Below are 13400 nucleotides of genomic sequence, written 5' to 3' on the forward strand. Positions count from 1 at the left end.
AAGTATCATTTCCAGAGGGTATTTCATACCATTCTTCACCCAGCCCCTTCCCATCAAAGAAATCCCGGACGTTCCACCCAGTCACATGGGACAAGCAACAATAGAGGTATGCCGATTGCTAGAAAAAAAGAGTCATCCAGCCAGTCCTGGCAGACCAAACAGGTTTCGGAACTTACTCAAGATTCTTTTTGGTTCCAAAGAAAACAGGGGACTGGAGACCCATTTTGGATCTCAGCAGACTCAACCAGTTTATGAGAAAAGAGAAGTTCTAAATGGTCACGCTACAGTCCATACTCCCATTTCTAGGGAAGGACAATTGGATGTGTTCGATCGATCTCAAGGATGTTTACTACCACATAAAGATGGCCAGGCCATCCAGAGATCACCTGCGTTTCCGGCTGGGAGCCAATCATTATCAGTTCCGAGCTCTGCCCTTTGGTCTCACTACAGCCCCCAGAGTGTTCACCAAGTGCATGGCAGTAGTCACGGCTCACCTGAGGCGTCTAGGATTCCAGGTGTTTCCGTATTTAGACGATTGGCTCCTTATCTCCACCACCAGGCATCAACTTCTTCAAATGAGAGAGGCTACCCTGACACTCTGCGATCAACTAGGCATTACAGTCAACTTTGAAAAGTCTGCCTTGTAGCCATCGTAGCATATCGTTTTTATAGGGACAGAATTAGACACGTCAGCCACCACTCTTCGTCTTCCACCAGAAAGGATTTGTATTCTTCGCCGACACATCATGTCCCTGATATCAAAGAACAGAGCACCAACTGCAGAGGTATTGAAAGTTCTAGGATTGATGGCAGCAGCAGTTTTAGCAATCCCGTTAGCAAGGATTCATATGAGAATCCTTCAATGGCTTCTATTCATGCAATGGTCTTACCAAGAACTTCCAATGAGTCATATGATCCTGATAACGAATTCCTGCAAGAAGGATCTTCAGTGGTGGTTGACGTCTTTTCATGTCACAATAGGATGTCCCTTCATGCTCCCCCCTCCAGTTGCCACTGTGATCACGGACGCTTCCCTGATAGAGTGTGGGGGGGGGGCTTTTTCAGGGAAAGACTGCCCAAGGCACATGGACAGATCAAGAATCACATCTGCATATCAATGTCCTGGAGATGAGAGCAGTACTTCTAGCATTGCAATACTTTCAGGACTCTCTTCCTCTAGGGACAATTGCAGTGCAGACAGACAACATGTCAGTGGTCTGGTACCTGAACAAGCAAGGCGGGATCAAGTCTTATCCCCTTTGCTGAGAAGCCCTCAGAGTATGGCAGTGGGCAGTGTCATCCCAGCGCTTTCTGTTAGCAATGCACATTCCAGGCAAATCCAGCGTCATAACAGACAGACTGAGCAGGGCATTTTTATTGCCCCACGAATGGTCCCCTCAAACAAGAGATTGCAGACAGGATCTTCCGCAAATGGGGCCAGCCTTCCTGCGACCTGTTTGCCAGTCATATCAGCAACAAATGCAGAAGCTGTTTTGCCCTGATTCCCATGCCAGGTCACTCCCCGAGGGATGCTCTTGTCCACGATTGGCCCCTGTGTCTCCTCTACGCATTCCACCAATTCCCCTGATACCCAAATTCTTACAGAAAGCAAAGTCACTGGGACGGACGATCATCCTTATAGCCCCTCATTGGCCTCGACAGATTTGGTTTCCATTTCTTTACCATCACATTCTGGAAGACCCATGGATCCTGGACCCAGTTCCGGACTTGTTGACACATCCGTCAGGAGATCTTCATCCATCCTTGCAGACATTGAAGCTAATCGCTTGGCTGCTCCAATTCCCCGCATAGCCAGGCTTTATAATCTTTCCCATGATACTAGTCAAATTTTGTTGGCTTCCCATAAACCTTCCACTAGAAAATTGTATCGCAGTAAGTGGAAGAGATTTTCCATTTGGGCTTCTTCCCACAACATTGACTCTTACCAAGCGCCATTGTCTTCTATTTTACAATTCTTGATAGAAATCTTCAACAAAAGAGCAGCTGCTGCTACGGTGCGATTGCAATTAGCTGCTATGTCTAATTTCCATCTAGGAATCGATGGTTTGAATATTATGGCTCACCAATTGTCTAAGGCTTTTCTAAAAGGTACTTTTCACATGAGGCCTCCAGTGAAGACACCCTGGAATTTGAATTTTATGTTATCTCGCATCATTCTTCCTCCTTTTGAGCCTGCATCATCTTGTGAACTAAAATTTCTATCGTGGAAATCTATCTTCCCTAGTAGCCATCACTTCAGCCCGCAGAGTGTCATTGCTCCAAGCCCTATCCATCAAGCCCGCTTATATGGTGTTCCATGCTGATAGAGTATCTCTCAGGATAAATCCATCCTTTTTGCCTAAAGTATGTTCTGAGATTAACATTAATCAAGTCATTGAGTTGCCCGTTTTCTTCCCTAATCACACCAACAAATTGTAATATATGTTGCACAAACTCGATGTTCATAGACAACTTAGATTTTATTTAGACAGAACAAAAGACATTAGGAAATCAGATCAGCTTTTTGTGTCTTTTTTTGAGGCCAGGAAAGGTAAACCAGTTGCCAAAACAACCCTGTCTAAGTGGCTGTCAGATTGTATCACCTACACATATTCTTGTTATAACATGCCCTTGTCTAGTAAGGTGAAGGCTCATTCAGCCAGAGCAGTTTCTACCTCTTCAGCCTTTCAAGCCAAATTACCTTTGGACAGCATCTGTGCAGCTGCCACATGGTCTAAACCTCACACTTTTATAACTCATTACAAAGTGGATAAGGCCTCCTGGCACAGGGCTTCATTTGGTTCTACGGTTCTAAAGATAGTACTTACGATCAGGGTGCTAGGGATGCTACCCATCAGTGAAGAATGAACGGCGAGATTGAACAACTTCACATAAAGAAGTTATGCACTCAACATAACGTCCCATGTGAGTTATTCCATCTCGCCTTCATTCTCACGTCCCTCCCTCCTTCCCCCTCCTGGCTGGCAGTTGACCAGGAGGCCGTCCTTATCCTGGTTTTTCAATTTGTCTACATTCCTAGGCAGAATTATTACTGTACTTCTATAAGGTATGCAGCAAACAAGAGCTGAGGTGGATAAGGGGTTGGGTCTCGAGTTATTGGAGAACTTTGAGCTTGCTAGTCGGCCGTGTCGGAGCAGAGGATCGGCACCGAACCCATCAGTGAAGAATGAAGGCGAGATGGAACAACTCACATAGAACGTTATGGTGAGTACATAACTTATTTTTCTCAGTTGTCTCTCTTTCTCATCACACCTCTAGCATTTGCTGTCTAACTGAGGAAAAATCATTGAAGTCTACTTGAAGTATGAAACTGTCTGTGCAAGCATTTCCAAGCAGAAATCCTAAACCTTCTGGATTTTGTTTCATACTTGTGAGCCATACATATGTTCTGCTATTGTTCCTTTGTAAATTGCTTTTCCAGTCTAGCTTCCTAATCTTTTTTGTCCGCCTCTGATTAATTCTTACAGCTGTCATGCAGTATTTTATCGACCCTACTAGTTATCACTTTTTTAACAGCAGCTTCTGTTCTAGGCATAACTAAAAACTCTGCTAGAGCTGATCTTTCACTTTGAACTCCCCTATCTGTTTTCCTATACTCTGATATCAATTCCTGGTAGGGAAGGCAGTCTCTAATCTGCTTAGCCTCATCCCACTCTATTACCTTTCCCTGTCTTCTTATTTGCTTCCAGTATGTTGGTTGATTTGCCAATTTTTTTCCAGTAAATTCCAGCCCATCTTGCCTATTTTTTGTACACCTTACCTGCAGTCATCCCTATTGGCAAAATCTCCTTTCTCCATTCCTATCTCGACTTAGTTCTTAGAATACTCTCTGCAACTTAATGAATATAATACTCTATATGGTTATTATTATTCTCCTTAAGATCTGGATCCCCCTTTCATCATCATCCCTTTCCACTTTAATTTATAACTTTCTGTTTGTGTTATGCGTATGAGCCTCAACAGTATAGCTCTAAAATATCCATACAAATCAGATAATCCGAAACTACCTTGCTCTATGGGGAGGATCAAATTTATCCCACTTAACTCTTGCCCACTTCCCCTCCCAAATAAACTTCTTCAACCCTTTATTAATTATTGTCTACAACATTCTCCTCTGGTTGATAAAAATAAGACTGACCTATATATAAAACTAATGGGACTAAAAGCATCTTCACTGGTTGAAATTCCAATTTTTGGATTTTTTACCATCTTTTGTTTAGTCTCTTCTTACATATCTTTAGCTGCCATAACAGAATCCTTTTTAATCCTTACAACTAAATGTTTCATCTTATCATGCCCCTATACATATAGGTATTGCTGAACGAATTTATGTATGGGTACAGAATTTATCACTATAGCCTTTGTTTTGTGTCTATATCACGTTATCGAAAGTTTACTTAATCGAATCAATAAAGGTTGAACTTTATTGATCGATTAAGTAAAACATCGAATAACGTAAAAAAAAAAAAACTAAATGGCGTAGGCAGGGGGGCAAGCCCGCCTGCACCCCCCACACTCCCCCCTACTTAAATATACTAACTCCGAGACTACACTACACTGAGGTAAATGGAAATCTCCCCTTACGGAGATTTCCATTTACTTGCACAATGTTCTTCACTTTCAATACTGTCATGCCAACAATATCAGACTCTATATTGTCAGCTTACGACAACGTGAAGTAGACCCTTTGTTTTATCTTCATTAATTTTATATCCAGAAAAGAATTGAAACTGTCTCAAAATGTCCCACAACACAGAAATCTCTTTTTTGTGGATTTATATACAAAGTAATGGCCATCCACAAATAAAACCAAACCATTTTTGATTACCATACAGGTTATATCCGTGAATTTCTAAATCCCTTATTTTCATTGCTAGTCGCTCTAAATGTAAAGCCGATAGCAAAGAAGAAAGAGGACACCCCTGCTTGGTTCTGTTACCATTGTTGATAATTTCATTAAACTGTTCAGATTAAAAAAAATAATTGTTTTTAAGTAGTAGGCATTGTCCATTTAGATGGTGGGGGGGATTTAATAACTGTTAGTAAATAAAGAAGTGCAATGGCCGTTACTGTTGCGTTTGATAACCCCCCAGGTTTAAATGATGTTAATATCAAGTGCATTTTAAAGCAAAGGTGGTTATTTATGACAGCAGTTTTCTGGCATTTAAGATGTTTTTATATAAAGTTTGTAGTCATGCATTCTATTTTTATTTATTTATATTTTCATTTTCTATAATATTGATGTATATGTAGTGGTTATGAATGTATTTAGTGTCAGGTGACTAAGTCACGTGTTTTTTTGATTATTTAAGCCATCATTGGTATATGATGTTTAATTTTGATGAAGTTCCTCAGTATTTTTTGGAATGAAAGTACTAAACTAATTTATTAAACATTGCCTTCTTGAATTGGTTGTTTTTGGTATGTGAATGTTGACAATCTGTGAGACCATTGGCAAGAATGTTTCAGTAAGGGGGCCATCCTGCAATGTTTTTATCTCCAGGAGAAAGCAACATAGTAGTGGAGAGACTTAAAGCTAGTCTTGCATAAGTAGAAGTGGAAGGTGTTTCGTGAGGTATCCTAGCAGTTTATTTTCAAGAGTAGTGTCATCCTGAAATGTATTTGTTTGGTCTTAGTTCAGTATATAACTGTCTGATTTCTACCATACACACAAAGCAGCAGAACCAGAATGACAAGTGTATTTTTTCATAATGCTGTTAATGTGTATTTCTGCTAAATATGTTAGCCTTAGGCTCTAGTGGATGTAAACATGTTAGTTTAGACCCAGATTTGTGACTGGAAGATTCCTAAAAATAAACACCTATTTGAAGAAATGTCCTTGAAGGTGTTAAAGTGAATTGGTCATGATTGTGGGTGCATTGCATCATCTAGTGAGTTAAGTGCCACAATGCACTTGCATTGTTCTAATTTAGTATTTATTTGGTCTGTTTCTTAATAAAAAGCTTCATAAACATTTTGTTAAACTGCAGCCCAAGTAAATCTAGTGTGGTCCATCCTGATATCACTGTGGGCAGAATGAACACTGCAAACATAGAATTTAATGGGTGCAGTTCTACATATGTGCAGCAGTGCACCATTTAAAGATGCAGTTCACACTTTCACTACCATGATGTCACTGAGGTTAAGGTTTATTTTTAAGCTCAGTGGCATGATCGTAGGGAATGTGCTGATATAAAATAGCTTTTCCACCAGCAAAATCAACTTCTAGACGCCTTTCTAAGCGCTGTGAAAATGCTGATCGGCATTTTCTGCACTACCTGATGTAGTGCAAATGTAAGGACTTTTTATGACCAAATCAGTTTTAAGTTATTATGGATGTGAGATTTCTGTGATACAGCAACATTTTAAACAAGTTTTGTTAATGCTCTGAATATATGACACAAGGTAAAGGTGGTGGATATTGTTGTACTTGTTATGTGCTTCATGCAAAAGTGACAGATACTGACTTAAATTTATAGATACTACATGCCTCTGTTGCAGGTCAATCAGTGAGATTTTGTTGGGAGCAAAACGGGAACACTTTCCTGACACAGTATTCAGAAATTGCAGATGAGCAGTAAACTGAGATGTCTTGCAAGACAGATGGAAATACTGCTGTTGCTTGCAGCTTCTGAACTTCTAAGCTACGTAGCATCAGGAATTTGTCCTGCAAAAATACAGCTATAGTTTCAGCCCGTTCATGACACAGTGCTTTACAGCTTCACTAAGTAAAGGTGTACTTTTTACTGTGAAACATCAGCTAAAATTACCTTATTTGCATGACTTCTGTCTGTGTAATCTGATAAATCTAGTTGTGTTTCATCCGGGTATATCCTGCACTCTTGAACTTTCTATCAGAATACTATTTTTTTCATCAGTCACGTTAAACTCTTCTTTAGTGAACTCTTGAGTTTTTAGATGGTTTGGTTTGAATGTTTTCTGCAACATATTGATATAAAGACAAAAGGCACATATATGGGATAAGGAACATTGCATAAATGCTCTAGGATGCATAATTTTATGTGTATTTAGTGTTGTCAGAATTTCTTTCTAAATATAATTGAAACGTATTTGTCTTGTATATATATCTGTGATGTTTATTTTTATCAGTCTGTATAAGGATGCACAGCTGTTAGATAATACCATCATTCTTTTGAAAAATGCAACATTGATAACCTTATTTAAATTAATATAGTTCATCAGATAAGTCATCTGCTGATCACTGTGAAGTGAATTTCTCTTTGTTTTTCAGCCTGAAAGACTTCAAGGAACACATTATTCAGTTCAGTCTGATATTTGGAGCATGGGTCTTTCACTTGTAGAGATGGCTATTGGTAGATACCCTATTCCCCCACCTGATGCCAGAGAGCTGGAGCAAATCTTCGGCTGTCATGTAGAGGGAGACTCAATTTCTTCTGAACATTCCCCAAGATCCAGAACTCCTGGACGTCCACTTAGCTGTAAGTTGGTTTTCAGTTACAGTTTTAATTCAAAGTTTATTTAACCTTGGTACAGACTTTTTTCAAGTCACTAAGCATGTAGACAAACATTCATTTTGCACATTGAACATTTACAACAATTTCTAGTGATTAAACATGAGAACAAATATATTAGGAATATTAGCACTGATCTTTTGCCATCTGTAGTGCACAAAGGGGTAAAGGTCTGACTGTAGCCCAGACAATCCAAGATCGTTAAACAGCACAATATGCAGTATTGCTGCAGGTTCCACAGCATAACCCTGGCTACTCATTGAGGGTGAAGGGAGAATTTGGAGACCATTCTTAATGTGAGTAAGGTGGCTTCTAATGGAGGTGAGACAGTGTATGGATTTGTTGGAAGGTCCACACACATTCTCAGAAAGGCATCACAGAATGTAAAGGATCGGACTGCTTGGTCAGCAGGAAAAACCTTCTTCAAAGTTGCCTGTAGTCCTTATCAGAGTACAGGATCTCCCACATCTGACAATTAAATGACTTTGTACCCATCACTGGCTGGTGACCATAAAGGTTGTAATAGTGGCCCAACTGAAGAGTCTGATGCTGCTTATAACAAGGCTCAAGCTTAGCAGCCATCCAGTCATCCTTCACAGAGGTGGCAGTCAAGTCACCTAATGTAGGCTTTGAGCTTGAATTATGGCCTAGAAAGATGGGAGTTGACTTCTTTTGCTTCCCCATGTCTCATGTCTAGTGCCAGAATTAAGGATGGGCAAACTGGGCAACCACCTAGGGCAGTATATTTCCAAGGACCCCACATTTAAAATTTAAATTTTTTTTACATCCCCTGCATTCATTCTGACCTGCTATTATCTCCACTTATAATTTGATACTGTTCACTGGTAAGAACCTCTGTGGACCATTTTAAGCCTAACCAATTTCCCTTGGTGAGAATCAAACCCTGTACCCCATCTGTGAGGTAAATAAATACTTTAACCATTGTGCCAACTGCCAAATTTCCATGCTACATTTTGTCCAGTACTTTTGTTCCTGAACTGTGGTAGTTCTTCTGGGGGGCAGGGGGCAAAATACTATCTAGCTTATAAAATACATACGTATATAAATAAATAAACTAATTGCTTATCTGAAACAGTCCTGTGTTGGTTTGTGATTGTGCTGTTGACTGGTAAAAGAATATTTATTTTGATTTATAGTTTATTTTTACCTCTGTTTTTCACTGTTTGTAGAAAGGAGGTAGTATGTAGAGATTTCATTTGATTTACGTTTTGTGGTTTTACCTCTAATTTTCACTGCTTGTCAGAAAGGGATAGATTTTTAGACGGACAAACTCTAGCCGTCCTGCGGGGCCTAGTCAGCTGTAAATTCACACAGACTGCAGAGTGGACAATCCAGAGCTTATCTGTAACAATCCTATGATGGCTTGTGATTTTTTTGAGCTTACTGTTGAGGAGTGTCTGCAAGCGATAGTGATGTAAAGGAAATTCAGCTTTTGTGTGACTGGCACAACTGGTACTGTAGGTCAGAGTGATGATTTTATTGTACTTAAATTTAATGTTTAGTTTTATATTGTTTGTGTGATTTGTCTCATACAAGTTGACTCAAAATCTCTTTGGCTTCTGTGGCAACTGATTTTGATTATCTTTTTCATTTAGAATTCTTTATTCATTCAGACCTGAAAATGCATTCCTTAAATGAGTTTGCCATTAAGGATTTGCTAAATCACAAGTATCTTGTACAGTGTAATAAATGCTTTGTAAATTTAAAGGTAACACCTGATAACAGTGGTGACCTGTGCTCTTCATATCAAAAGTTGCACAATTGTTTACCATTGTTAATAGTAAATATAGACTTACTGATACTTGCCACAGCTTGAAGAATTATTGTTACGTATGTTAATGACTGGATTAATGACATAAATAATATTAGGCCAAGTGCAAACAGAACACATTCAGGAAAGGAATTGGTCATTGTCAGTAAAGGTCACCCAGCCCCTATTAAACGTGATACTACTGATGACAACTTTGGAATTCAGGATGCAAGTACTCAGCAGTCTGATGGCTCAGAGCTGTAGAAGAAGAAAATAAAGAGAAGAAGTTCACAACAAATAAGGAAGAAAAGTTCACGAATGTCTGTAATGTAAAGATAATACATGCCAAAAAGGACACTGCTCTGTTCTGTAACACACAGAGCACAGGGAATGGTAACAATGTTCTATTAGAAAACCTGTAGTGTACAGCAAAGGACATCATTTTTCAAAAGAGAAGGTAGGAAAAATAGGCAAGGGGCCAAGTGAAAAAGAGGAAATCAAAATTGAACTTGGAAGGATTGAAGAACATTACTGAAAGAAAAAAGAGGATAAATACTGATGTTGACAACATGGTTCAAGCTGTGGATGTACAAATCCAGCTGGATGATAATTGTATGCTTGTAATGTAATAAAAAGAGTGGGATTAAAAGACTAATGGTGATGGAGATCATTCCTTTTAATACCTGTCAGAGCAGATGTTACTGAATTTGAAGTTGAGGATTTTTCAGATTTGGTCAGAAGTTATATACTTTTAATAGCAGATTCAGTTATTAGAGGAACTGATACTTAAATTTGCAGAGAAGATAATAAACATGTTATGCTTGTCAGGAGCAAAAGTACAGGATGTGAGAAAGGCCTTAGAATACCTTTATGTAAGGAAATATGGCACCTTTATTTATGTTGGTACAAATGATCTTATCTGCAATAATTCTCTGACTGTTAGGGAATTTACAGCCCTCTTAGATATCATAAGTTGCACACAGGTGTTAGGACATATTTTTCACGAGTCACATACAGAAAGGAAAGTCAGGCCAACGTGAATGAAAATTTCTTTTTGGTAAATACCTATATAAAAAAAAAAAATAGCCCGTTTAAAAAAAAAAATGGAAATGTGTAGTGCATCCAGGCCGGATTCTGGGCATACAAATTTATACAAAATGTTGTGTAATTATCAAGACAAGGGAAGAGAATTTTTGCAGCAGATAAATTGCAGTATTTGAACACAATACAGAACTTTTTCCTGGTTGAAAATAGAACAGTTCACAGATAAAACATTTGCTGTATCTGTAATGGTTGTTAATGCTAGGAGCATTAGAAGTAATATTTTTTATTGAAACATTTGTTATGTTTTCACAAGACTGATGCTGTTATTGTTTGTGAAACATGGTTAAAGAACAATGACAGAAAAACAGTTTTATCAGGTTATAAATGTTTTTACTGTACCATTCTAACAAAAAACAAGTGGAAGTGTTATAGTTATTAAAGATTGTTATGAGATACACCAGTACTGTAGATTTTGTAACTGTGACAAAAAAGGCAACCCTGGAACATATCACTGTTGTTTGAGTGTATAAACCACCAAAGTTAAGGGCTGATGACCCAAAGGAATCCATACATTTCTTGCATGAAACACAGGAGAGAAGACGAATGGTGGCTGGGAACTTAAATTTACCAGAGTCAGATTGGAGTCATATTGATTCATCAACATTAGTAAGGAAATTATTTACAACGTATGCTCAAGAACAGCAGTTACGTCAGATTGTAAAAATGCCTACCAGGAAACGTAGCATACTAAACATTGTTTGGGTTCCTAAGGAAATAACTGTTACTTTTTGTAAGGTTTTACCACCAATGATGTCCAGTGATCTTGGGGTTATAACCTTAAATAATTGTTAAATAATTTTGTCAAACTGAAATCTAAAACAGTGCACAGAAGATAAATAACAGGTTGTATTGAAGCAAAATAGTTTGTTTGTGTCTTTCAGCTTTTCCCGGTTAGGGGTCGCCACAGCAGAACTCCGGTCCGCTAATGATTGGCAGTAGATTTTTACGTACTGGCTTGCCGGGCCTAACGCACAGCCTTCAACGAAGGAACACCCATTCATGCATGTCGCTACACAGAAGACGCTCTAACTGAGAATCGAACGGGCAACATCTAACTGTGAGGCGACAACGCTACCGCAGCACCACCACCACATTATGTAAAACTAATTAAAGTGATGCTTTCAGTGGAACAACTGCAAAAGGAATGTGGAAAGTTTTGAAAGAGAAATTATTTGAATGCAAAAAAAAAAATCAAACAACATCTTAGTAAAATCCAGGTAATTTCAGATACTGAAATAAGATTGCATTGAAAAAAACTACACAGGCTGGACCCAAACAATGCACAGACAGGAGAAGGAATTAGTAATATTGACCTAAGAACACTTCAACGTGAACTTACAGTACCTTTATATCTGTTATTCACTAGGTCATTTAAATATGGGAAGATTCCTCAAGATTGGAGACGCACACTTTTTAAATCTGTCTTTAAGGGAAGGGGGGTAGTAAGACAAACCCAGATTTATACAGACCCATAAGTTTAATTTCGTGTTGTAGAAAAATAAAAGAGGAGGTTATTGTCAGACTTGGAAAGATATATATCAGCATGCATATGTTGAAAGTAAATCTATATCCACCTATAACATGATGTTCTATAACAATGTAATAGCTATAAATGAAAAATTGCAAAAGCATTTGATAGAGTCAGATATAACACACTGTTCAATACATAAGAACAAGTAGGTATTTGTGTACTGTTGATAAAATGGATAGTTGCCATGACTTGTATAGGACCTGGCAAGTATGATACAGTAATTGAACAGGTGAAATTCTAGGTTACAGACAGAGTGTCCCACAGGGTTCTGTCCCAGGTCCATACCTGTTTAGGTTGCATCCTTCAGATCTGTCTTTTTCATCTGAGGTGTTTTACAGTCTGTATGCGGATGACTTGAAAATGAGCAAACTGATTTTATATGTTATAGACATGGCATGCCTGCAAAAGAACTTGACTAAATTGACCATTTGGGCACAGGAGAATAATATGCTGATTAATATAGCAAAAACTAAGAGTATGAGATTTGGGAGACATAGCTTAAAAGGTGAATATTGAATATGGTGTAAAAGTATGGAAGAAAACAAGCTTGAGAAATTTGACACAGTACAGCAGAAGTATACCATGGGGAATCCATGAACATGAAAATTTAAGTTATTATGAAAGACTAAAATGTCTCATGTAGACATTTATACCTTATTCAGGTATGTAGGGCATTTATAGACAGCTACCTCTGGGAATGTTTGAAGTTATCAAAAAGTAGAAGAGAATGGTCAGTCTATGTGGAAGATTATTTAGGAGTGAGAGGTTTACTGATTGGTTATCCGAGAGAGTAGCTGATGCATGGAAAAGACTACCAAATTACATTAAAGCGAGCACTAGTTTAGATATTAAAAACAACCTGGAAATATATTATGGGAATAACTGTTTTGGTATGTTGGCAGGCTAGATGGGCATTATTTTCATAATGAAATATCCCAGGTGGTGAGAGTATTATTCTGAAGTATGCCAGTGCACGTTTAAGGTGCTATGCCAGTCAGAATTCCACAGTAAGCTCCTCTCACTAGTAACATGTACCAGAGCCATTTGCTGACAGTAGCTGTGGCATTGAGAATAAAGTGTAGTGGCTTGGTTCAGGGTCATAGTAGCATCACCCAAGGCCTGCAGGAGCCTACCTTCAAAAAAGAAGCTCACCAGAAAAAGGGAAAAGAACAAAAGAAAATGAGGATGTCACAGATGACTCATAGTATCCGAGGTTCAGAGAATCCAGACTAGGAGAGTCCCACTGACCGCCCTACACTGCTGTGGTTGAGACTTCTGGAATGACTACTCGGAGGTGCTCACGCCATTGGTATCTGACATGTCCTGCCTCCATTTTCTTCAGACTTTTTAAGCCTCTTCCCTTAGTAATGGTGAGAGTACTGGATCTGCTACACTTATTCAAGGATTACATATTCAAATATTGCTTTGCTCCGAGTTGTTTGGCTGTGCAAGTGCTCCTGCTTCTAGTAGCTCGTTTGTG

The 13400-nt window shown here is 38.6% G+C and overlaps 1 protein-coding gene across 2 annotated transcripts in view; it reads left to right on the forward strand.

Annotated features, from left to right (window-relative positions):
* MAP2K1 (mitogen-activated protein kinase kinase 1) overlaps positions 1-13400 on the forward strand; it is a 1005884-nt gene that overhangs the window by 730290 nt on the left and 262194 nt on the right. For both annotated transcript variants that reach the window (XM_044077867.1, XM_044077866.1), the window contains exon 7: positions 7274-7481. In XM_044077867.1, coding sequence (XP_043933802.1) covers positions 7274-7481 — 208 coding nt within the window. The remainder of the gene's footprint in view (positions 1-7273; positions 7482-13400) is intronic.

The sequence above is a fragment of the Protopterus annectens genome, chromosome 7.part0 (assembly GCF_019279795.1).
Source record: "Protopterus annectens isolate FY-2018-M chromosome 7.part0, PAN1.0, whole genome shotgun sequence".
In the NCBI taxonomy this organism is placed as follows: Eukaryota; Metazoa; Chordata; order Ceratodontiformes; family Protopteridae; genus Protopterus; species Protopterus annectens.